This window comes from Psammomys obesus, unplaced genomic scaffold, assembly GCF_907164565.1.
Source record: "Psammomys obesus unplaced genomic scaffold, mPsaObe1.curated_primary_1811, whole genome shotgun sequence".
Classification (NCBI taxonomy): Eukaryota; Metazoa; Chordata; class Mammalia; order Rodentia; family Muridae; genus Psammomys; species Psammomys obesus.
This window is the reverse complement of record NW_026596149.1, coordinates 1,405,765-1,431,953: the sequence shown is the minus strand read 5'-3', so window position 1 is coordinate 1,431,953 and position 26,189 is coordinate 1,405,765. Positions and strand designations below refer to the sequence as shown.

General features: G+C 44.6%; 1 protein-coding gene across 12 annotated transcripts in view; it reads left to right on the top strand.

Annotated features, from left to right (window-relative positions):
* Kiaa1217 (KIAA1217 ortholog) overlaps positions 1 to 26,189 on the top strand; it is a 456,742-nt gene that overhangs the window by 182,316 nt on the left and 248,237 nt on the right. For 10 of the 12 annotated variants that reach the window (XM_055593725.1, XM_055593721.1, XM_055593732.1 and 7 more), the window contains exon 2: positions 3,201 to 3,484. In XM_055593725.1, coding sequence (XP_055449700.1) covers positions 3,371 to 3,484 — 114 coding nt within the window. In that variant the 5' untranslated portion in view covers positions 3,201 to 3,370. Of the gene's footprint in view, positions 1 to 3,200; positions 3,485 to 20,322; positions 20,402 to 20,464; positions 20,516 to 26,189 lie in introns of those variants that run through there. The other 2 variants (XM_055593724.1, XM_055593723.1) reach the window with 2 other exon arrangements.

Here is a 26,189-nt window from a genome sequence, read left to right as displayed (position 1 = left end):
TGGACACATCCCAGCTGGAGGCCCTGGGTCTCTGTGGAGCAGCTCTATGGCATGCCTGCCCTCCTCCTGCCCGCTTCTGCTCCAGGGAGTGTTTAAGGGCTGGTTTTGCACTGGACTCTCTTCTTTGCTCTTTGCCCTGCTGGAAATGGGGTCCCTGGAAGAGCTTGGGAGGGGCAGGAAGAGGAAACAGAGCTGCCTTTCAGCTTTGCCCAGGCCTTGTCTTCAGGCTACAACTTCTCTACTTTGTTAGACAGATTCCCAGAATAGCAAACAGCCAGACACACCCATATTTACATCTTGGTGCCAAAGCTCTTTCCAAACAAGAAATAGAAGTGCCTTTCTGTTTGGCAGCTTGGGGTCCACGCTCGCTCTTTCCTTCATTCACGCAGATAATGAGGGATGGCCACTTGGGCGTGACACTGTGACTGCAGGAATTGTGGCAAAGCAGACCTAGCCTTTCCTTCTCTTGTTCATGCCTGCCCCTCCCAAATTCTCCCACATGGTCGAAGTGTTTCTGATGTTACTTCTCCTTCAAGTGTGAGGCTGGCGGCTTCCAGGAGCAGAGGAAACCGCCTAAGTGACTATGAAGAGTTTGAAGTGGCTTTGTGTGAACAGTGGTGGGTTCAGGTGCTGGTGCCCGGTGCTCTGACAGAGGCAGATGGAACTGATGGAGCAATGCATGAGGGTGATAAGACAAAGGTAGGCTCTGTCTGCCAGGTGGCCCACACAAGCCTTCCTTCTTGTTAACTGCTGGTACTGCTTCTATGTCTTTTCTCATTATCACAGTCAGCCTTGTTAGGCAACTGGAGACATTATTAAAAATACATAAGAATTCAAAAGAAAGAGAAAAACCGCATCAAGCTGATGCAACGTTCCCCATGGAAAGTATCAGGAGAGAGTAAGCTTAACTCCAGTAAGTGGGATGATTAAAGGTTAACGCTGACTGTAGGTCGACTGTGACTTCCGAGACCCTACATCTACCTGATTCCCCAATTTATGTCAAGAAAGAAAGTGGGAGACTCCATAGTCTGAAGTTCGTTTCAGCTGTCTTGAGCTGCTCTAACCATCCCTGGGTGGAGATCAGTTGCTGAAGGTTTATTACCCCAGGAGAGCATGTCTTCCTTCTGCCTCCCTGACTGGTTACACGTGTGGATGTGTGTGTTCTATGCCCGTGTAAAGAAATGACCTTTCCAGAATTTCAGACATGTTTGTTAATCTAGCTGTCCTAGGTAATTTTTACATGGATTATTTTGATGCTGTTGAAAGCAGTCTTGAAAAGCCATAGGGCTCTAGCATGCGCACAGCAGTCTTTACAAAAATACATATACAACATACTCACATACATACATACACACATGCACACACAAGAGGAAGCTGTGTGTCTTCATGCACATATGCTTAGTAGCCTGCTTTTAGCTTTGTTTTTTGAGGTGGTACTTCCTAGGTCCCCAGTCCCTTGTTTCACTCTATGTAATAGACTCTGTGACTCCTGTATTATTAGAGAAGAGGCACTTAGAAAAGGGAACTGTGACTTTATTACTTAATAAAGATTATTACCAAATAAATAAAATTACACTAATCTTTCAATATCTTTTTAGCCAAAGCATCTGACTTCTCCCCTCCTTAAGCTTACTGCCGAAACTAGTGAAAGCTGAGAGTAACTAATTGGGCCATTTTCTTCCCTTCCTTCATCAGTGTCTGATGGAGATGCTGTGATGAGCAAAGTAATGAGAAGTAGGGTATACAAGAGGAATTGTTCTCAGGACACACATTGAGCTTCGGAAAACTAAAACAAGAACATTAGAGATGAAAATATTTTCTGTTCCTTGCCAGAGGCTGGTCTGCACTTGGAGCTCAGTATGCAGAGGTTTCCGGGCAAAGAGAGGGTAATAGGACGTTGATGTCTCTGCTTTTAGGGAGCTGGTGTACACCCAAACTCTGCACCTGTTATTTAAAAAAAAATACTATTACTATTATTAGAGGTGGGGCTGCACCTGCACTTGTGAAGGTCAAGGGACAACTTATAGGAGTTGGCTTTTTTCTTTTCCTGAGTGGGTGGCAGGGCTTGAACTCATCATGTTTGATGGCAAATGCTTTTTCCCACTGAGCCTATTCTGCCTTTTCTAGAGAGACCTGAGAACTGGGTGTGATGGCGCATGCCTTCAGTCTCAGTACTAAAGGCTCAGGCCAGCAGATCTCTGTGAGTTCAAGGCCAGCCTGGTCAACATAGCAAGCTTTAGGCCATTTAGGGCTACATAGTGAGACCCTGTCTCAAAAATAAAACAGAAACAAAGAAACAAATGAAAGACTGTGAAGAATCAAGAGTGTTCTTGAATCCTTATAGTTTCTCAATGATTGTTACTTTCACTCCCATCTTAAAAAACAGAAACAAAAAGCAAAGGAAAAAGGGAGAGGAGGCTCCTTGTATGGGCTTTGAACCCTAAGCATTAACCTTGTATATTCTATTGATGTCTTCTAGGGAGACATTAGTGACTCTCAGAGGCCAGCATGGAAGTTTTTCTACGTCACAGCCATCAAAACATACCCATGGCTCTTCCCTTGCGTTGTGTGTTTAAGATGAAGTCATTGCAGGGAAAATGTGGCTGAACCTTGGCTTTATAGCTCCCCAACTATTGCCTCCCCTGACGCTCCCCTTGCCTGGCCTACCATAATGGAGACATGGAACTTTGTAGTGGTTTATAGGCCATGGAGATCTTCTGAGGGTCTGTGGCTGTCTTTGTTCTTGGTGTTGACCTGCCTGTGTCAAGCCATCTTCAGATTATAAGCATTTAAAATTTCTGTTAGATTGAGATTATAATGAAAAGTATACAAATAGTCAGGTTACTGGTGTTGACTCTGCTGTAATCACAGACAGGGGCAGCCTAGTTACCTGCAGCCTGTCTCTCTAAGCTTCCTCATTTGTAACAAATGCAATGACAGAAAGAAATAAATATTTGCTGCTGCAGCATCTAAAGTACAGGGTTTTTTTTTCTCCAAATTTCTTGTCATTATAGAATTTTGTTCTCATTCTTTAAAACACACACACACACACACACACACACACACACACACACACACACCAAAAATTCTTGTGAGTTACATTGATTTGATAGCAACTGCCCCAAACCCTCTTGGTGTCCTACAGATGAGACGTCTGTGAAATCATAACTGTGAACTGCACTTTTGTTCTTCTCTTGCAGAGCAAGGGAAAGGCAGCCTTCAGGTAACATCGCTGGAGGATGCGGCATGCCGCAGGCCGAAGGAACGCCTATCTAATGGAAGCACCCGGGCTCAGGTGTCCAAGCCTGCCCGAAATATCCCGAGGAGACACACTCTAGGTGGGCCTCGAAGTTCCAAAGAGATCCTGGGAATGCAAACGTCGGAGATGGACAGGAAGAGAGAGGCATTCCTAGAGCATCTAAAGCTGAAGTACCCCCACCATGCCACAGCAATCATGGGCCACCAGGAGAGGCTGAGGGACCAGGTAGGAACATGCTGTCAGTTCTCCCATTCTTGCTCATTCATTTAAGATGTTTACATATTTATTCATGTGTGTGTACATGTAAGTGTCTGTTTGAGTGTATGTAGCAACATCCATGTGTGGATGCAAACCTGTGTGTGCGCAGAGACCAGAAGGGGGCGTCAGTTGTCCTCATCTACCATTCTGCACTTCAAGGATGGGTCTCCGAACCTTGCATTTTCTCAGCTAAACTGGCAGGCAGCAGGCTCAAGCGTTCCTCCGCTCTGTTCGCCTTTTGGAACTGAGGTTCCAGGCATGCACAGGGGGTGGAGCATCCCTTCAGCCATTCACTCAGGTTTGTTACTGTTGCAGTGTTAAAATTAGATCCAGGCCCTTGCTTATGCTAGGAAAACATTCCCATATAGCCCATTCATTGTTTTCTTTCCTTCCTTCCTTCCTTCCTTCCTTCCTTCCTTCCTTCCTTCCTTCTCTTAAAGATTTGTTTATGCAGGGCAATGGTGGTGCACACCTTTTAAAGGGATTCTGGCCAGCCTGAGCATGGCAAGCATGGCTCTGGCAGGTCTGGCCCTTCTTATTCCCTCTGCCTTGTTGAATACTTACTATCAAGACTTGGTTCCCATGAGTTCGTCACGCAACCACAGAGGAGGCCTTTTTCCCAACCCACAGAGAAGAAACGGAATCCTGGGCTTGCAAACCCCGAGGCTTATGCTTACTAGTTGGTAAGAATCAGGGCTGAGTTGAAATGGAAACCCAGGCAACCTAACCAAGCTCTTTTATTCATTATGGAACAGCTGAAAAGTTTCTAAAAATGCCTGACGAAGGGTAGCCCACTCAAGAGCATGCCTCTGGCAGGCCTGGCCCTTCTCCCCCATTCGCTCTGCCTTCCTAAAAACCATTAGATAACATTCTAAAGCTAGCCACCAAGGTCTACTCCCTTATTTGGATATTTCTTCCTCCTTAGCCTGACCATCAAGTTCCAGCTAGCAGAGTAGTCAAGTCCAGCAACCAAAAGCCCCCTTTGGCTCACCTAATTAACATGCCCAATTAAAACTAAGCACCTCATCCTAACATGGGGTTTCCCTTTTTACCTTTATAAACTGCCATTTGCATATTGGCCATGTCTGTCTCTTCTCCATCCAGAGGCAGTCCTTTGTCCCTTGGGACACATACCTTTTCCCCTCCTCCTTGCTCCTTTCCCCTTCTTCTCTTTCTCCTGCTCTTTGTCTCTTACTCCCTGCCTTCTATCTCTCTGGGGCAAATAAATCTTTGTGCTGAGAATGTGTTCTTGGGGTCCTGAGAAGGTATTTTTCCTTTCACCTTTAGTCTCAGCAATGGGGAGGGAGAAGCAGGTGTTTCTCCAAGTTCGAGGCCAGCCTGGTCTACAGAGTGAGTTTCAGGACAGCCAATACTACACAAAGAAACCCTGTCTTGAACACCCCCCCGGAATTGTTTATTAGTAGTACTAATATTATTAATTATTATTGTTTTGCTTTTTGTCTGTTTGAGATGGGGCTCACTGTGTAGCCCTGGCTGGCCTTGACCTCTCTATATAGAACCTCAAATTTACAGAATTCTGCCTGTCTCTGCCTCCTGAAAGCTAGGATTAAGGGCATGAGCCACTGTGTCTAGCCTCTTATTATTATTGTTTTTTATTTATGTATTTGTATGTGTGCTTGAGTTTCTGTGGACTACCTGCATGCAGGTTCTTACACAGGCCAGAAGAGGGTACTTGTGAGATGCTATGTAGGTTCTGGGAACCAAAGCTGGGTTCTTTGCAAGAGCAAACTAACTCTTGTAACCCCTGAGCATTTTTCTAGCCCTCACAGCTCATTTTTTTATGGAGCAAGATGACCCTGGGGTTCACAGTGAAAAGACAGGTTGGTGTTCCTGTCACTTCCTTGTTTCTGATCTCTAGCTTAGCCACTGAAAAGCTTTAATGTGATAGCTGAGAGAGCACTGTCTTCCTAACCAGCATAGGAGAGAACAGGAGGCCTGACCCAAGAGGAAGTCTCACATATCACGCAGTTCTCTATCTAATGCACAGACCAAGAAAGATACTGAGTTTTGAATAAGACATGGTGTAACTGCAGTTCATCTTGGGAGCACTGCTTGTCACAGTGAATGAATGAATAAATGAATGAATGGATGAATGAATGAATGCAAAAGTCCATAAGTATATGTCAAGGTAAAATAAAGCATCTAAAAATAGACGTGTGACAAGCCTCTTTCTTCAAGCTGACACCAGGCTTTTGCTGCTGTCCTATTTACTTCTTACAAATCACAGATGTTTTTCTTTGCACCCTTTGCTTTCTGCCGCCTTCAGCTCTCTGTTTTCTCTAGATATCTGACAGCCACGCAGATATCACCCGACAGTGGCACAGGGTGCTATTGTTTCTGGGCTGTGTGCGATTCCTTTCTAGCAGACTGAGTGACTTTAGAGTCATGGGAGATGTGAAGCTTCCTTGGTGGCCCTCACTGGCCTGTTATCAGATTGGAGACTGTGGTGGAGGAAGCAGAGAGGACTTGGCCATTCTTCTAAGTGGATGGAGAACAGGTGCAGGGAGGGCCCTCCGAGCAGACTCAGGTACCGAGCGGAGCTCCATGTTTGCAGTTCATTGTGAAGTTCTGCCTAAGTCACTCAGCTTGTGATTATCCATGGAAATGGGGACTGGTGTCTGCTGGTTCAATTTCAGCCCACAGTTCATCTTCACTTCTGTTTCTTCCTTAAGCCGAATGTTCTCTAAGAATTCTGTCACAGTGCCTAAGGTTGTGAAATGTGCTTTCTTTTCCACACTTACTTTTCTTTTCCCTTTGCATTGCACAAAGACAGACTATGAATGATGGAGAGGAGGCGGGACACCTCAGTGTTGGGAAGATAGGGGCTGATGACCACATCTGTGTGATTAAAGAGGGCTACCTGTCCTTTCACTCAGGCTTGGCAGCACTGATGTGCATTTGAGCAATAGGATCTGCGCTTTCTTCTCTTTATGTCACTGTTTTGGGAATTGCTGTCTTCAATACGAAGCCATTCATACAGAAGTAACTTAAACTCAGATACAGTTACACAATAAGGAAGACTGGGGATCTGAATCAAGAAAAGCATGAACTCAGAATCCTTGTATACTCCACTATCCTAGATGATAAAGATCATGGACTGTAAGTTTGGGTTTTATTGCTGTTCTTTGTTTGTTTCTTACACAGGGTCACTATGTAGCCCTGGCTAGCCTGGAACCCCTTATATAACCAGGCTGGTCTTGAATTCATGAGGATCCATCTGAAGCCACCCTGCCATGTCCAGGGATTGTAAATTTAGAGTAGATGCTTGTCATACACTAGCGGTGCTACACTTCAAGAGGATGAAGCTAAGGATAGAAAAGATGAAAATCTGTGTGCGTGGGAAGACATATTGGTTAGTGGCCTCAGACTACTGACAGCTCAGCTGGAGCCTACAGGTGGCTTAGCAGCTGTTCCCTCATGAGGCTGAGCAGATGCTACATTCCATCTCTTTTGTAGTCCATGCTGATGGTCTAAAAGAGGGGATATTTTGAAGGGCACATCTGTGTGCTCTTAGGTTCTGCAAGTCCATCCTGACCAGCGTAGTAGATACCAGAGAAACCTTGTCAGGGCTTGGGGAATACTTGTTAATGGCACCTCATCTTCCTTGTCTCCCCATCCATTTGCACTTTTCCTGCTACCAGAGCTCTGACTGTAGATTCTTCCCCCTTTTGGAGAAAGTCAAATAACACCATCTGATGTACAAAGCCAGACCTAAATATCAGCTATTCCTTTGTGGTCTGTGTTCCTGCATTCCCAGCATGGCTGACAGAAAGAGAATATCAAGTCAAAAATGATGCATCTGGCATTGTGCATGATAGCTTGGTAGTAGGACTCTTCTAATTCCTTGGTACCAAACACAATGAAAAGATGTGCCCCTGATTCATCTTAGTGTACGTACTAGAATTTTAAATTTAAGTTTAATTTTTAAAAATTTAGTATTGTGTGTGTGTGTGTGTGTACAAGTGTGGAGGTCAGAGATGAGCTTTGTGGAGTCAGTTGTTTCCCTCTACCTTTATGTAAGAATTTAGGTTGTCAGGCTTGTGTGGTAAGAACCTTTACCACATGGGCCACCTCTCTGGCCCTGAATTCGAGTTTTTAAGAATATGAGTGCTTTTTTTTTTTTTTTTTTTTTTGTTTAAATTCTCAATTATGGAAAAGCTGAGATTACCTTAATATTCCCAAAGTCCTCAAAATATACAGGTGACCACTCTGCTGCATAATGCTTGTTTGTATAAGAGTGGCTGCTTCATTGCTACCTCCTGACACATTTAGTCTTTCCCCAAAACTTCTGTTTACTTACTTATTTGTATGTGTGCATACACACGAGGGTACGTGAGTGTGCGAGCATATGTGTGGGGCTACCAGGGCAATTCAAGGAGCCAGTTCTCACCTTCACGATGTTGAGACAAGCTTCTGCACTGCTCTTCCAAGCTGCCCTGCAGTACTGTGGTTATAGATGCCCACCGCCTTGTCAAGGCTTTTTATGTGGGTTGTAGGAGTCACTTGCACCCAGACCCCTTTGTCATCTCTAGGTCCTCTTGGGCTTTTTAAATTCTTCAGGGCCATCAGTCAGAGTCCGTTGCCTGGCTGCTGAGTGCGGTTGGGAGGCAGGCTTCACTGCAGGTTAATTGTGGGACTGGGGCTGTTGATTCACCCTTCTCAGTCAAAGCTCAGTGAGATCTATATCCTAGAGGCCCAAGGAAGGTGCCAAGGAAAGCAGCTTCCTCTCCATAGCAACACTTAGCATTGCTCTAGTCTGCCTTTTGGCCACCTGCATATTTCAAGAACTTTGTTTGAAATCCTCGTTCCTTTCCTGCACAAATGTTTGAGTAACTGAGGTTTATTTTCCCTTTGTCGATAAACAATTTTACTGTATTTCTGAAATTTACATTTTTAAACACTGCCTGGTCCTCCTTTAATCACCCCCTAAAATCTGATGTTATGGGGGGCAGCAGGGCAGGCGGATTGCTGTGAGTTCAAGGCCAGCCTGAATACAAAGTGAGTCCAGGACAGCCAAGGCTACACAGAGAAACACTGTTTTGAAAAAAAGAGAGAGAGAGAGAGAGAAAGAGAAGAAGAAGAGGAGGAGGAGGAGGAGGAGGAGGAGGAGGAGGAGAATCAATTCAGTGGCTGGGAAGAGCACTGCTGCTTTGCTGCTTTTGCAGAGGACCAGAGTCTGATCCCCAGCGCACATACAGTGGCTCACAACCCTCTCCTGGCCTCTGGGCACCAGGCATACATGTGGTGCATACGTTCATATGTGTAGGCAAACCACATGAATTAAGCTTTCATGTATGTACATATTTAGCACTATGTTGGCAAGGACTAATAAATAAGGCTTAGCACTGTCTTCAGGGCAGTGGAGAAATCGGCTCCTGTGCAAAGATTGATCCTGCGTCAGGTCCCCTGGAGCTGGAGTTACAGGCAGCTGTGAACTGCCTGTTGTGGGTGCTGGGAACCGAACTTCAGCCCTTTGCAAGAACAGCGTGTGCTTTTTAACTATTCAGACCACCCTGCCCTCACCCCAGAAGCAAGCTCTACATAAAGTTGCTAAATTAGGGGCATTTTGATGCTGAAAACTCACAAAAAAACAGTGACAAGTGTTACTAATAGTGAGAAAATACCTTCTCCATGTAAAACAGGGAAACAGCCAGGGCGAGTGGGATGGCTCTGTGGAATCAGAGTCGCTGGGAAAGAAGCAAGAAAGGAAAGGTGGGCGCTGTAAGAACCACTGCCATGACCTCACCTTGAAGGCGGGGCTAGGAGGAGAGCAGGCATCTTTACTACATCACACTTCTGATGACCTAAGGGGCTTCGCTGAGAGTCTCAGTACCACAAACTGATGAATGAGATGGCTCATGCTAGGACAAAACAATTGCCGCTTACTTTTATTTATTTATTTGTGCAGAGAACATTTCACATCACACACGAGACTAGAAAGTATGGACCTGGCCAGTCCTTCCCTTCTACATACTATTGTTCGGTAGCCAGGTAATAAGAAGAAAGGTGCTGGTGGGAGATAGACACCTAAAGCCTTGTGTAGTAGTTTAACAAAGTGCTCTATAGACCCTCTAGCACATTTGTGGTGGGTTGTGCTTCAGCACAAAAGTCTTTGTTTTTCACACATAGGAAGTATGTTGGTGACTGGCCAAGTCTCCAGAGAGGCCATTCTTACGCAATAGTCATTAGTCCTGCTTGTTCCTTCTGTCCTGTGGAGATGCTGTCTTAGTACAAGTTCTCCCAGTGTTAGTACGTGTGAGTTTCAGTGGTAATTCTTCTGGAGTCCACCTTTAGTGATTTGGAGAAGGTGAGAAATCATGGTATTTAGCTGAATCATCATGAGCATTGGGAAAGCTCTGCTGCTCTCAGTGCTACACCACTAAACTGAAGGACTGTGGTGGTGTTACCAGATCACACACTGTAGCCACACATTCTACGTTAGTGAATGTTGAGCAAAGAATATGACAGTGTTAAAAGAATCAGTGTGAAAGCATTTATTAGAGAAAGTCTAAATAATCTTGAATATGTCTAAAGACAAGAGCATGGCTTTAATGACCACAATCATCTGTATTCAGACACACACACACACACACACACACACACACACACACACACACAATAATAGTAAAAGCATGAGTGAAACAGCAGTCAAATACTTAAGAGAATGATAATACCAAATGACCATGGGAAGCTGTTAGTTTACAAAGCTTCCCAAAGGGCAAGACATAAGATTGTTCATACAGGACGTATGAGGCTCTGCAGTCAACCCCCAGGAACACATGCACACACTCACTACAAAGATTAGAGTAAGAATTCGGGGATTGAAAGGACTTGGGGACTGGCAGGGTGTTCTAGTTTGTTCTAGTTCAAAGTACTTGCTATATAAGTATGAGGATCTGAATTTAGATTCCCCAGTACCCACGTGAAAAGCGGGGTGCGGTGGCACACATGCCTGTAATCCCAGCAGACCGAAGGATCTGCATGGCTTGGTGCCTAACAAGCTTGGTTTAATCAGCAAATTGGTGCCTAACAAGCTTGGTTTAATCAGTAAACTCCTCCAGGTTCCAAAGAGACCCTGACCCAAAGTGAGGAGTGCATCACCTCCAGTCTCCCGTGAACACAGTGGGGAGGGACAGGGGAGGAGAAGAAGAGAAAGTGGGAGGAGGAGGAGAAGAAATAAAAAGGCTAAAAACTCAAGAGTTGCAATTTTGCTAAATCAATTCCATTTGCTATTGACTGAACATGATACAAAAAGAGAAAAACAAGTGGGGCTCACTTCCAAAGTGTGGCTTTTGATCCTTACTTAATTGGTTGCCACCACCCTTGACATTAGCTTTCCTTTTCATTAGTGTTCTAAGAGAGCAAGAAAGAACATCTCAAGAACAGCCGTATGCTAAGAGCTCAGTGAAATTACCCTGCTGAGGGGCTGGAGCGATGGCTCAAAGCTTAAGAGCACTGGCTGCCCTTCCAGAGGTCCTGCATTCAATTCCCAGTCGCCACATGATGACTCACAACTATCTATAATGAGATCTGGTGCCTTCTTCTGGAGTTCTGGTGTACAGGCAGACAGAACATTGCATACATACATAATAAATCTTAAAAACAAAGAAAGAAAGAAAAATTATGCTGTTAATGAGGACTTCAGTGGAGACAGTGAAATGTAAGGGGAAGCCAGAACCAGGTGTAACTTATAGAGAGGCAGGACATAGTCAGCAGCAGACCCTAGAGAGAATTGACACCACAAAAGATGGAGCATCTTGAGACAGAGGGCTCTGGTGATTCAGCATGATTCAGCATGGAGCCTCGGTGTGCACTCAGTTCGCGAACATTGGGTTGTCTTCCTCTTTATTGCTGGTCAGGTCTGCTTCTTGGCTTATCTACTCAATTGTCCACGAGTTTTGGAGTCATTCAGTCAGATGGTTAATTATTATGGACAAACACACTGAGCAGAGATTTGGCTTTTTTTTTTTTTATGGGAAAAGTGTGAAGTTTGGGTTCTGATGTGAATTTGTAGATGCTGAGATGCGGTCAGCATTGTAGGTGAGTTAGTCATTTCCCTGAGGCTTTTTCTTAACCAAGGGAAACAGTGCTGTGGTGGTGAGGATGGGGTGAGGTAATTTATCCCTACTGCAGTAGATGCTGAATACATGTCTGAACCCTTCTTGGTAAGGAAGAGATAGCAACAGTAAGGGCATCCTAAATTGCAACCATCCAGCCCAGCACCCAGTCTATTGACTGCTATTTTAGGAGAGGGAAGAAATTTTAAAGTTGGGAAAAATTCCTGGTTATCTAAAAGTAAATGAGTGGTCTGATCTTTGATTATGCTAATAAGCAGAGTGAATGAATCCTGGGTAGGGTTTTAGTCACTGTTCTGTTGCTTTGAGGAGACACCGTGGCTCTGGCAACTCTTAGAAAAGAAAGCATTTAATTGGGACTTACTTAGATAAATTTTCAGAGGTTTAGTCCATTTTCATCACGGCAGAGACAATGGTGGAGTGCAGGTTAGTGCTGGAGAAGGAGCTGAGTTCTAAACCTGGATCTGCAGGCAGTAGGAAGAGAAAGCCACTGGGCCTGTCTTGGGCTTTTGAAATCCACAAAGTCTTCCTCCAATGACATGATTTCTCCAATAAGGCCTCACTTCCTAATCCTTTCAAGTGCTGGGTGACCAGGCATTCAAAGCTATGAGCCTATTGTGGCCACTGTCATTCAAATTGCCACACCTGGGAAATGAGCATTTACTATTGGGGCAGGGATGTCTCTCAGGGGCAGAGTGCTTGCCTAAGTCTCAATGAAGTTTAATATCTAGCAATGTGCAGAAAATGAGAAAGAAAGCCTGGCGTGGTGGTACATGCCTTTAATCCTAGCACTCGGGGAGGCAGAGGTAGGCAGATCTTCTGTGTGTTCGAGACTAGCCTGGTCTATAAAGCAAGTCCAGGCAAGCCAAGGCTACACAGAGAAAAACCCAGTCTTGAAAACAAAACAAACAAAAACAAAAAAGGAGAGAAAGAAGAAAGGGAAGACAAAAGACACGTTGTTTTCAAAGCCAATTTGACCCACACACTTAAAAATTAAGGTCTTGTATTTTATGAGAACTGTGTTTGGAAATGGTGCCACATACTTCACAAGCTTGCAGGAGATCATTGCATGGAGTAAACACTGAGGGAAAACTTTCACACCCGGGGTCAGAATTTGAATGCAATCTCAGAAGGAGGGAGCCCCAAGGCCTCCTGTGTCGAGGATCCTGATTGGATGGTGCAGGGAAGACCTTTGCAGTAGGGAGACCCAGAGAGACAAGAGTGGAGGTGGCTTCCTGTGGCCAGCCTAAGAAAGATGAAAATGGGCTTTGGAGAAGAATGTCAGTGGGTACAGGGAGAGGGAAGCTGGATTGTGCTAGCTAAGCCTGAATGTCAGCAGGAAGTGTGGATCCACAGACCTGGGCCTTGGTATGGGATTAGAGTAAAAGCAAAATTTAAAAACTAGCTTTCACTGCTATGTGAGAGGGATGGTGGAACTGGCAGCAGCCTCGGTGTTTAGACAGATCAACAGTGATAAGGTCCAGGTGGCAGCTACGGTCTGGAACATAACCAGAAGTACATATTGACACACCAGACATTACGGAGAAAAAAGAACAGTGACTGACTAGAGGAGGACAAAGGTACAAAAAGGGCTATTAGAGGTTCAGTAGAAATAGATCTAAGATCTGGTTCCAGAACCTGGGAATGGTGACACATTCCCTTAATCCCAACATTTGGGAAGCAGAGGCAGGCCTAAGGCCAGCCTGGTCTACATAGTTCCAGGGCTACATAGGGCCCCTGTCTCAACTACCAACCCACCCACCCAATAAAAAGAAAAGAGCTGTTTTCAGATCTCATTGTATGATTCAGCCTATAAGAGGCCCTTTACAAGGTCACCAAGAAGTCTGCCTCATCCACCCATGTTGCTTGGAACCATTTAGAGAATAGAGAACTGAAAATAGGGGTTGGGGAATGGCTGAGTTGATGACGTGCCTGCTGTGCCAGCATGAAGACCTGAGTTTGGATCCCCTGTCACCACACAGAAAGCGGAGCATGGTGGCAGAGCTTTGTGACAAGGGTGGGGCCGGGGCAGTTGTAGAGATAGAAGCATCCCTGGCTCTCTGTCCAATTAGTCTATTCAATAGGTGAGCTCCAGCTTAGTGAGTGACCCTATCTCTAAAGATGAAGAGGGAGAGCAGACAATACTCCGCATCAACCTCTGGCCTTCACAAATGCGTCACACACATGCATGAACGCCCAACCCGCACACACGTGTGCACTTGCACACTCCCAGCACGCACAGACACGCATTCTCAGGCACTACGTACATGGTCACACACACACACACACACACACACACACACACACACACACACACACAAGAAAGAAAGAAAGAAAGGAAAAAAGAAGCAATAATGACAGGGCAGAACTGACATCATGCTGTTGGATTGTTTTAGTAGGGGCTTTTCTAATACCGGCCATAGCTCCCGAATAATTGACACAGAGGCCTGTTAGATTTATTCAGCAAGCTTCAGCTCTGTGACTGGGCAGATACTCATCTGTTCTAACCCAGTTATGCTAGTGTGGCTACTTGCCAGTCTGTTACTTGCCATCTCAGCCTCACCTTGGCTGCCTCTGCAGTACCTCTCTGTCCTCATGGCAACCTCCTCCCCCTCTACTTGAGATGCCCTCCCCAAGACGAAGTCCCACCTCCTGTCCTCTCTGCCCAGTCATTGGCACTTCAGCTTTTTATTAACCATTCAGAGATAATTCGGGAGCATCCTTTACACTACGGAGAGACTGGAGACTGATTCTTCATAGAAATGACAATGCCCGCAACCAGATCTCAGCACAGCAGTCAGCCTCTGAATACACACTGCACCAGATCATCCCCAACAATGGTGTCAATTCCTGGGGTCTGTTGCTGGGGACAGATTGAGTGGGGAAACACCATGTCTTCAGTCTGAGGTTCAACAGCATTGGAAAGCATCTGTTTGCAGCCTCTCCGACCTGCTGTCTCCCAGCTGTCCTGCACCCTCACTTTGCATTCTCATCTCAGTTATCTTTGGCATATCAGGTCTGCCCTTTCTCCGTCCTTCCAGTTCCCTTATCTGGGGCTTTCCAGGACCACCCACCAGCCTGTCTTTGAGTGGAGGTGAAGCTGAGCCTTGCATGTTCTCCGTCTATGGGATGGAACTTAGAGCTGAGGGCTTGATTTTTTTGAGAGTCTGGGGCAAATATCACCAGGTATTGACCTGCCAAATCTTGAACCAAGGAAGTATTTTTGCATGAATGTAATGTGCAGTGACTTGGTTTCATAAGCATTTTTTTTGGCTCCTAATGGTGGTCAGAGATGCTGCTTAGCTGGCACCAAGGTGAGGAACTGAAGGCTGAGCAGATGTGGTGACTACAGGAAATGAGGTGTGCGAGACACTGGCGGCCCAGTGTGCTGTGAGAGTGGTGAGATTTTCCTGTGTTTGGCACCCACCCTCTTTTTCTCCTTTTTTTTCACCCTCTTTTACTCCATTTCTTTGTCCCTTCCTTTCTCTGCAGTTATTTCTATGGAACCAGAACACTGTCCTATGCTAAATATAAACAGTATGAGAAGCATTATTGTCCAAAGACCAGCATGCACCTCCCAAGTCTTTTCATCCAATCCTTTCTCCGTTATTTCACAAAACATCTGTACGTTCCTTATCGTTAGTATCAGTAATTTTGACCCATATAAGTACTAGAGAGCAAATATTTTCATGCTTTTTCTCAGGTGTACTTTTTAAAATTATTTTTTTATCAAGAATCAGCTTACTTTTTTTTTTTTTTTCAAGCAATCTCTTTGGTTTTAGAATCTATCTTAAACAATATCTTTTACTAGTTTTAAAAATTTATCTTATCCTTTATAATTTCTTGAAATGAGTTTAGTTTTTAAAAAGATTTAATCTTATGTGTATGAGTGTTTTGCCTGCACGTGTGTATTTGGCCCATGTGTTTGTCTGGTTCCCATGGATGTCAGAAGAGGGTATTGGATCCCCTAGAACTGGAATTAGGTGGCTGTGGGCCAATATGTGGGAACTCAGAACTGAACCCAGATCTTCTACAAGAGCAACAAATGCTCTCAATTCTCGAGCCATCTCTCCAGCCCAAGTTTAATTTTTACTAGTCTTTTCATTTTTCTTTGTTGGTTTGTTTATTAGGTGTGTATGTGTACACATAGAGGTCAGAGAACAAATTTCACAAGGCACTTTCTCCTTCTCCCATGTGCATTCTGTAGCTCCAATGTCAGGTGGTCAGTTTTGGCTTCAGGTCCCTTTTTCTACTGAGCCATCTCACCAGCCCGAAATGAGTTAAAATTTAATGTTTCTCTATGAGCCCTGGCTAGCCTGGGACTGCTTTGTAGGCCAGTCTGGCTTCTGCTGCTGAGTACTAAGACTGTCAGCATGCCTCACCATGCCCAGAGACAGTGTAGATTTTGGTAGGAGAGTTCAGTTATTAACCTTAAATATTCCTGTTATTACTCTTCATTTTAATTTGATCATGAATCTGTCTATTAATCTCTGAGTACATGTCATGCCAAGCACAACTTGACAGGCACTTGAGTTCAGGTCTTGACAAGGTGTATTTGCAATAGCAGGAGGTGGCTCCAGGTAAGCGACTTAGACACTTAGAGACCATGAGAACTGGATTCTATGCCAGAACCCAGACTGCATACATGCAGCCTGGAGTCATGAAATACACCAGTCAGGGTTCTGCAGAACAAGGGAAGAAACAGCAAAATGCTCTCTCTTCAGCAAAGCTCAGCCTTGCTCTTTAAACCTTCCACTGATTCAATCCGGAGGGTAGTCTGCTTCACTAACACCCAAAGGGCTGATATGACTCATGTCTGAGAAGTTCCTTCCCAGCAAAATCCTGACCAGTGTTTGTTGGAACACTTAGGCACCACAGCATAGCCAAGTGGCTACACAAAATTAACTCTCCCCCTAGCACCATTAAGCAGTAGTAAAATGAGCATGGGTGGTTCTAAAAGAACTCAAAGGCGTCCAATAACTGCCTGAGGATCAAGGCCTGGTGGGATGAAGAAGGATCACCAGGGTTGGGCTCCACCATTTCCTTAAAAATTTCAAATGCTGATTTTCTTTTGGTGACACCTAAAGTAAGATTTCTACTTACAAAATTGTTCGTGTTTCTTTTAGTGGCTATCAGTGTTTCTTTGGACCAGGTTACAGAGATTTCTGGAGACTGGTATTTCATTAGCCTTACCTTCATCCTTGGGATCACTGGTCCTGGGGTTATGAGGGCTGAGCTCTGAGTTATGATGTGTTAGCCCTGTTTGTGCTGTCCCTGATGGCTTTCATGCAGCCCAGAGCAGGTCAATGCCTTCCCTCTGCCCAGCCACTGTTGCTGCTGCTACATCCATCTTAGACTTTCATCTTAGACACTCCCTAGCTGGGCCTCCATCTTAGACTCTTCCTGGCTAAACAGTTCCAGAATCCCAAGCATCTCTTCACCCAGGATGTCTGGTGATCCATAGAAAGTCTGCTCTTTGCAATCCAGTAAGAACATTAAAGTTGGAAGAGCTCCACAGGGCCCAGCCTCATTTCTTCAGTATTTTCATATCCTGCTCAAAGTAGATTAATTAAGCTAGGACCAATGGTTAAGCACAGGCATTCTGGGTTAAACCTTGGGCCCACCCAGGTTTATATTGAGACTCCAGTGTCTGTGGGAGAGCCACCCAACTTAATCGCTTTGAGCCTGCCTATCAGGAAAGTGGGAGTGTTGGTCCCTCCTGTATTCATGAGGCTGTGAAGGATAAAGGAAGTAAGGAGTGATTATTTTAACAAGGACACTGAAGTGCCTTTTGCTGAATGACAGTTTGTAAGTCGCATGTAGGAAACTTCTTTTATCAGACACTTCTTTCATTTCTCAGAGGCTTTATTTCTGAGTGAGCCCTTCTCTTTGTCTGTTACAACATAGATTTGTTGAAACAAATTTGAGAGTGTTATTTGCTCTCTTGAGTCAATTTTAGATGTCTGTGATGTTGCTAAATGTAGAAACAAAACAAATTATCATATTAGTTATTTTTCTCCTTATTACAACTGATGTAAGAACCCACTGAAGAGAGGGAAGATTTATTTTGGTTCTTGGTTCGAAGCACTGTCCATCGTGGTAGGGAAGACGTGCAGCTATGGCGGCAGAACGTGAGGCTGCTTTCTGGTATTCTGGCAGGGACCAAGGAAGGAGGTGGGGGGAATGTGGAGGGAGGCTAAAGCATAACCATTAAGACCCTCCCCAAGGCCCCAGCTAGGCTCTACCGAACTTGCCACAGCCTCTCATAACTGGAGAGTTCAAACACAAACCTGTAGGAGACATTTCACATACAAACCATTACTTTTTTTAAATGCCTGAACTTGGTTACTAGTTTACTAAGAGCATGATAGTATTATTAAAGTGTTGGCGCTCTGTGTTCCCCTCATTTGGGGGCTGTAAAAGAAGTCCTTATTGGCCAGGCCACCTCAAATCAAGTCTCAGCATCTGTGCCAGCTCTCATGTGTTGTCCTTGTTGCTTAGATTGCTGGGGCATGAAACTAGCCCACATCAAAACAGGCACAGTTCCCACATCCCACAATGATGTCATCCCCAGAATTTACCTCTGCTTGCCTGCCTGTGAATGGGTTAATCCTGGCTTTTGCCTCTGACTTATTTTTGTAATTATTCCCATGTGCCTTTCACATGCTGATTTTTTTTTTTTTTTGAATCTCATTTCCAAGCTTGACTTAAGTAAGCAAAAGCTGAGATACTGTCATTTCCAAAATAAGCCAAAGGGAAAATTTGGCCCATTATAACCACTCTGCCTGCTGAACCTCCGTTCACATGCTCCTCTCTAATGGAACGTTGAGGAATAACTGTAATTGAATAGGGTCTCCACTCCATCTGCAGATTCTACCAAATAAAACCCAGATCTAGTTCTGTCTTGGTTTTGTTCGTCTGGCATTGTGTTTGTGCCCCCATTGGGTGAAGCCTAAGCTCGGGCTTCATCTGGCTGTATTTTCAACTCACAGAGGCAGTAATTGAATCTCTGACAATAGTCTTGCCTCCCAGGAGTACTCCAGCCCAAGGTGTTGTATTAACCTGGCTAGTTCCTGGTTCCCTTCAGAGGAAATGTCCTATTTGTTGACTGTGAACCGGGGCAACGCAGAACTCAGAATTGTCAGTGGATGGGATCCAAAGCCCCTTAACGGAAAGAGCCGTTCTGAGTTTTTGAAGCCAGCGCTTTGCTCTCAGTGGAGGACAGCGTGAGCCTGGCATGGTGTAAAGGTTAACTAAGGCTTGCTCTTGGGCCTTTGGGGGCCAGTGCTGCTGAGCCTTTTGCAGTTTGCTGCAGGCTCAGGTGCATCCAGCAGTGCGGTGCTGTGTCCGAACCCTCATCTCACTGAAGCCCTTCATGCTGAGGCGCCTCACAGCCAATTGATAATGGTTCATAAGCCCTGGTGGATTTGGACAAGATCCATGCAAACCTTTCTCTTACCTGGTGTCAACAGTTTAAACCTGGAGAATATATGGTGTCTATACCACATTTGGTAATGGAAAGAAGGAATGATGAGTTCAGCATCATAACCAAGAGGGTTTCAGGACAAATTGGTCAGAAATATGTCCAAATCTTTTGGTAAGCAGTACATATTTCATCAAAAAACAAACAAAAAACAAAAAAAACAAAACCCAAGGAGATAGTGAAGCTGGAGAGATGGCTTAATGGTTTGGAACATATGTTGATTTTGCCTAGGGCCCTGGCTCAGGACTCGAGTAGTAGCTCACAGCTGTCTTCTTCAGGCCGTGGGGCACACACATGGTACACAGACAGACAGACAAGCAAGCAAAACACTCATGTACAGAACTAAAAGTCATTTGAACCTTTACAAAATTTGAGCTAGTGAAAATTGCATAAGTGCATAAAAGCTTGAGTGTCTTTTACAGAACGTTCCTCCAAAGGCTAAGTTCTGTGTTAGTTCAGTTATTTACATAAACTTGGAAGACATGCACGTTCATGCTAGGAAAGAGTTAAACGTTTCTGCACCTCCTCCTACCACCTCTGCAGCCACAGGCCAGGGGAAACCACACAGCTGCACAGGCACACACAGACACACTTGCTCAGGTAAGGAACCTGTTTTGCAGGTTTTCCTGGTTAAAAGTAGGTAGGGGGTTGGTGGGAGAGCAGAGCGGGAAAAACCTTTACAAGTGTAGATTGAAGGTTTTTCAAAGTAACTTGACCTGGCAGAGAGAGGCTCATGTGTGCCACTGTGATTTTTTTTCTTCCTCTTCCACTGATTAACTGCATTGTTAGACAGGGAGGGGCAGATTAACGAATGCCTATAATTTTGATCATTGTTTTCTGCAAAACAGCCCAGGCTTTGAAAATGAAGCCACCAGTCTTGGCTGTGTCGCTGCCCACAGCACTAATTACACCGTGGTGATCAAGCCCCTCTGAAAAGGTTTCATTAGTGAACAATTTCGGAGGATTGTTTAAGTCTTTGCTTGACAGGTAACATTGGCATGTAGACAGGTGGGGTTGAGGTTTCCATGGAGATTTATGATGTCATGCTTGAAAGAGCATGTCAAGACAGCCAGTTTAACAAGTAGCTACTCAAAACGTCCTATAGGCTACAAGTTAGGCTTTATGCAAATGAGGAGAGTTTCACTGGGAAAAACTACTGAAGCAAACAGCAGAGACATGGAGGGGTCCTTACCTGACAGCCCGGAGGAAGGAAGACTCCGCAGTCCTTTAAAGACAGAAAGTTTCAGAAGATGAGCTAGAATTTCTTCCTTCACCGACGCCTCACCTCTGGAGTGCTAGGTACAGGTAAATGTGTGGTTTTATTTCCTGTTTGTTTTTTCTTGCAGTTATTGCCAAAAGATTATTTGGAAACACTGGTCTGTTCTGAGCATTGAGCTCTTGGCAGGAAGAATGGAGTCTGTAAGCATGGTTCTCCCACCTCGAGTGTTCCAGCTTCGGGGCTCTTTGTTGTTGTTGTTGAATGAACTGAGATTTTCGAATAGAGCTGAAAAACAAGTGATGTATTATGCATTGTGCTGATTGTGCCTGTGAATAATGCTGCAGGAAAGCTCCGGAAGGGGACTCACAGGATGTCTGAGCACGGAGATATTTTGTGCATTTGTCTACTGTTTCCAGATGCCGTGTGTGTGTGTGTGTGTGTGTGTGTGTGTGTGCGCGCGCATGCGTGCGTGTGGTGTGCGTGCGTGCGTGCATGCGTGTGCATGCCTGTATCTGAAGCTAAGATTCAGGTAATTCTGTATATTCATTGTGTAAAGTATGAGAAATGAGAAATAAAGTAGTTGGAACATCCCAGAAATAATCTGGAAATTAGATTTACAAACAGAACACTTTTGTTTTCAAGTGTACCTGCAAGTTTTTGTTTTGTTTTGTTTTTGTTTTTTTAATAAAAATGCTTTCTAGGACTGAACAAAAATATAACCATGCTGGAGTTACTAGTTTGTAGACTTTTAAGAAACTAGTTGTGAATAACAGGAGGACAGATGCAGGAAAGGGAAATGATGGTAGTTGGAAGGCTTGACTCTGGACAGAAGTCTGGTCACTTGATAGTGGGGGCTGGTGGATAGCCCTGTAGCCACCGGCTGTCCCAGCAGCCCCTCAGGTGGCCTGTCAGGCGGAAGTGGCAATCCCCCGTGTTAGCTGTTCTGTGAGTTCGTTAGGCTCTCCCTCTTCAAAAGAACACGGAGTAAAGTCATTTGTCTCTTCCCTCTAAAGCATGGGACTAACGCCCAGGCTGGAGATACCCGGAACACCGGAACCTGGTACTTTTGAGACAAAACTGCCTTGAAGCTAAAGATAGGCTTTAAGATGTTTTGAATATGTAAGCATGGAACCTGAAATTTCGAATTTAAGGAGGATGTGGATTAGCACCGGAATTGGCATTCAATTAAATTGTTGTTACCAGCTCACAAGGTGACAAAGGAGGCTGTGAGTCCTGGTTGCCTCACTTACTAGCTGTGTGACTTGGGGAAAGTACATTCATACCCTTAAGCCTCAGTTTTTACCTCCATACAGTGAGGGTGACAGTACCGTGGTACAACTCTAAGCTTTGATGCCTTACGTATGGTGAGTTGTTTTTACTTAGGAGGCATGTGGCACTCCAGTGATTACAAAGAATTGCTTTTTCCCTCTTCTATCCTTCTTGTCATGTTATTACAACAGCCAAGTAAAGACTTGTAGACCATGTCTTAGACTTTACAAATGAGCATCTATGACTCAGAAGATGAAAATGAGCATATTAAACTTCTGCAGACCTAGTATTGTTCCTCATGTTAACCAATATAGAGAAAATTATTTCACCCTTAAATAATCCCCAAGCAGCAACAAAACATGTTTGTCAAAGGAACAAGGATATATACACATATATACATCTTATGTTTGTGTGTGTATGTGTGTGTGTTTACATATATAATATGTATTACAAAATTAATAATGCTTGTGCTACTTTTTCTGTAGAGAGGGAACTGAAATCATAGTTTTTACTGATAACCTGCTCATCTGAGCCCAGGCTGCTGTAAATATTCACAGTCTGAGATTGCATCCACCTCTCACTTTTCTGGGCCTACAAGAAGAAACACGTATGGATGTCACAGTGATTGTTGAAGTGGAAAGCGAGTCACCCAGAAACTGTGGGCTCTGCATGATGCAAGGGTTCCTTTTTATTCTAGACTTTGGCGCTTCCTTTCTCGTCTTCATCCCAGACATCTGAGCAGATCATGGTTATAGTCTGCATTGTTTGAGCGGGAGAGACAATGTGTTTTTCATTATGTTATTTTTAGTAGTAGTGATTTTCATTGTTGTTGTTCTTGTTATTATTTGTTGTTGTTGGTTGGTTGAGGGAGGCTCTTGCTCTGTAAGCCCCAGTATCCTTGAGCTAGCTCACTTTTGACTGGTCTCTTTTTCACCATCCTTCTGCCATAGTCTCTTGGGTACCGGGATTACAGGTTTGCATGCGATCTGGCTCTTGAGTAATAACAGTGTATCTACTCAGGAGAAATCTTCTGTTAGTTCTGGGTTTTCCTAAGCACTTTGGAAAGTTCCAGGTTCTTTAGAGCTGCCCAGACTCTGCTGGGGAGGCTCTCAGCAGGAGCGTGGGTGGCTGCAGGGGTTCTGACACCCTTGCTGCTGAAGCTCAGAATGCTCTCCCTGGTAGATTACTGCCAGTGGTCATAGGAATCCTGTTTTGTGATCTGGTTATTATCTTCAGAGACAGTCTACAAGTCCACAAGTAAATCTAGATTTCATAAGAGAGTCGCACCAGCAGGGAGGTTTAACCCAGGGTAGAGAGTTTGCCTAGCATGAACTCTACCAGCAACAGGGGCCAAAGCTTCAGATACATTTAGAATCACTAATGAATATTCGTTTTTGTTTTAACTGGCACACTGAGCAGTCGCTCTGCTCTCTCTTACACTTAATTGTTGCACTGAAGCTCTATTGGATAAGTAAATAGTGATTGTATACTGTACATTTTGGAACATGGCAGCATTTGGTGAAGGTTCAAAGTCAAGAGAGGTTATGTGCAGGGATTAAATACCCGAGGTGCTTGGGTTCAAATCCCACCTCTGTTAATTACCTGTAGCACAAACTTTCTGTTGGAGAGCATTCATAGGTTTTTATAGGCCGGTTAGATAGAACAATTGACTTTTATCATCTTTTACTATCTTATGGATTGAACTCAGGCCCTCCCAAATGCTAGGTAGGTACTATACTACTGACTGATGTCCCCACCCTGAGCTCTAGAGTTTTAAAAGCCTCCTAAAAACGGACATAGTGGTCTTTCATATTGTATTATTGCTCTATAGGTTTTTTTTTTTTTTAATATTTACTTCTTTAAAAAGGAAGGCACTGGAATGCGCTACTGTTTAAAACAATAATGTAACTAGCAGTTCTTAGCTGTCTGTGGAAGAGGTAGAAGAGAATGCTCTGTGTGGGAGGACAAAGCTATCCCAGATGCTGATTACACTATAGGCCCTTTTTATATTCTTTACCACTGAACTTCATTAGAAGCACCCAAGTTTACAGTGTGTGTGTGTGTGTGTGTGTGTGTGTGTGTGTGTGTGTGTGTGTATACACTCCTGTGCATGCATTTGTTGGCTGTGTCCCTGGGCCTCATTGTACCAGGCAAGCTGTCTACCACTGGGCAGTAAAATGATATCAAGCTCCTGAGCACCCAAGCACCCTGGGCTATTGCAGAGTGGTTTCCAATTTGTTTTTGTTTTGAGACAGGGTTTCTCTGTAGCCCTGGCTGTCCTGGAACTCACTCTGTAGACCAGGCTGGCTTCGAACTCAGAGGAGATCTGCCTGCCTCCACCTCCTTAGTGATGGGATTAAAGGCATGCACTACCACACTTTTAACTTTGCTTTGTTTTGAAAAAGGGCCCAGCTCTTTAGCCTGGACTGGCCTCAAACTCATGATCTTCTCATCTAATGTTTTGGGATTAGAGGCATGTATCACCATGCCTGACTTAGCCCATGCCTCTTTATTTCAGAGACACCCACCTCTCATCACGAGAAAGGCCTGTCATGGCAGGTGCCATGGTCATGCCTGTCCTCCTGGGGTGGGGGTCCCTACTACCCGTAGAGTTGGAGTAGAGGAAGTAGAAAGATGTGCTCACCCTCGATTCATCACAGTGTGATCCAAGTTTCTTCAGCCTTTTATAGGATGTGAGCTTGCTAGAGGGGACCAAACATGTTAGGGTGTGTTTTTATTGTACAAAGAAAAGGATAAGGCCTGTGATTTTGGAGCCATTATTTTTAAAGATTTATTTATTATGTATACACTGTTCTGCCTGCATGTCAGAGGAGGGCACCAGATCTCAGTATAGATGGTTGTGAGCCACCATGTGGTTGCTGGGAATTGAATTCAGGACCACAGGAAGAGCAGACAGTGCTCTTAACCTCTGAGCTATCTCTCCAGCCCAGACATTTTTTTATTTTAATGTGAATTTCCCTATAGAAACATCTTTATAAATCAATTACCTTTTCACATCCACACCCCTACCACCACCACCACAGTTAACCAGTAACTTTGTATGAGAAGAAATATGGGTGGGTGGATTTTTATTTTTCTCCTTAACAGAGGTGTAGGATTTAAGAAAGCAAGTTTCTCTTCTTTTCCTCCTCCTCAGCCTCCCCTCCTCCATTTTTTGGCATTCTGTGGATAAGGCCTAGGGTCTCAAACATCCAAGACAACTTTACATAGCTGAGCCCTCCTGTAGTCACAAGGCAGGGCTATGAGATCGCTAATTTCTTCCCTCTTACTGTTTATAACCAACCAATGAAGTAAATCCTTCTTGGTTTATGACAACTGTGTGGCCTCAGAAAACTGGGCTATGGCGGGAAAAATAAAATCAGGATAGCCTTAGTATGGATTCTGGACCAGCTTTTTCCTGGTGACAGGAATCTCTGCTGTGTTTGCATCAGAAAATAAACTAAATACACGGGAGAATGAGTGTGGCGATCTCTGGTTGTGTGACTTGTAAGATGTTACCATGTGAAGAAATCTGTGTCCCGAGCTCTCTTGGAAAGGCATGTACAGGCTTCGTTATGGGACTCTGAGTTCTATTAGCCCTGAGTCCTACGCACGGGTGTAGGTATCTAGGGTCATGTTCTGTGTGTGTTGTGATGGGATATTGCATGACTTTGCCATTGCAGTCATTTTACCTTCTATTCATGGTCAGTCTTAATTTGAGTGACAGATATGACACCATGCTTCCCACCCTCAGTTCCTTTAGGGTTAGCTACACTGGCCCCATAAAACTGATGGCAGGCATCCTTAGGACTGGGCTCCCCCCGACCCCCGACTGTTGGCCCTGCCTGGGTCGTGTCCTACTTGGTGCACACAGGCTGGAGAGAGCAGAGATGCTCTCAGGCATGGCTGTGTCAGGCAGCCACGCGGCCCATGGACCCCTCAGAGATTAGCTCTGGCCACTCCTGCTGCTGGGCAGTGACCTGGGCTGCTGCCTCGGCTGCTTCTGCAGTGGTGGAGAGCAGGCCCGCAGTCTAGTGGTCAGGTTATCTCGTTTATGTGGAGAATGTCTGTGAATACCACCCCGGCCATCAGGAGGACATCGTTACACCCCGTTTTCCACATGGTCTTTAGTAAGGTAAACATGCCACAGCTGTCATTTGGCCTTCTGTGTCACAGGAACAAATTTGTTTTGTAATTGTCTCTGAATTTTACAGAAGAAATATGCATGGATTTCCTTCTCCGGGAGTGGTCGAGTTTAATTCCTTTCTTATATTAAGTTTTATGATTGTTGAAGTAAATGTCTCACATGATTGTCTCATGAAGGATAAGTTTCAGTCTCTTTGTGCAGTGTGTGTCCATGTGTGTATGAATGCATGTGTGTCCATGTACATATGTCTATGTGTGTATGTATGTGTGTTTTGTGTGTGTGTGTGCATAAGTGTATGTGTCCATATGTGTATGAGTGTGTTGTGTTGTGTTGTGTGTGTGCATGAGTGTGTGGTCATGTGTGTATGAGTGTGTGTTGTGTGTGTATGCATGAGTGTGTGTCCATGTGTGTATGAGTGTGTGTTGTGTGTATGAGTGTGTTGTGTGTGTGGTCATGTG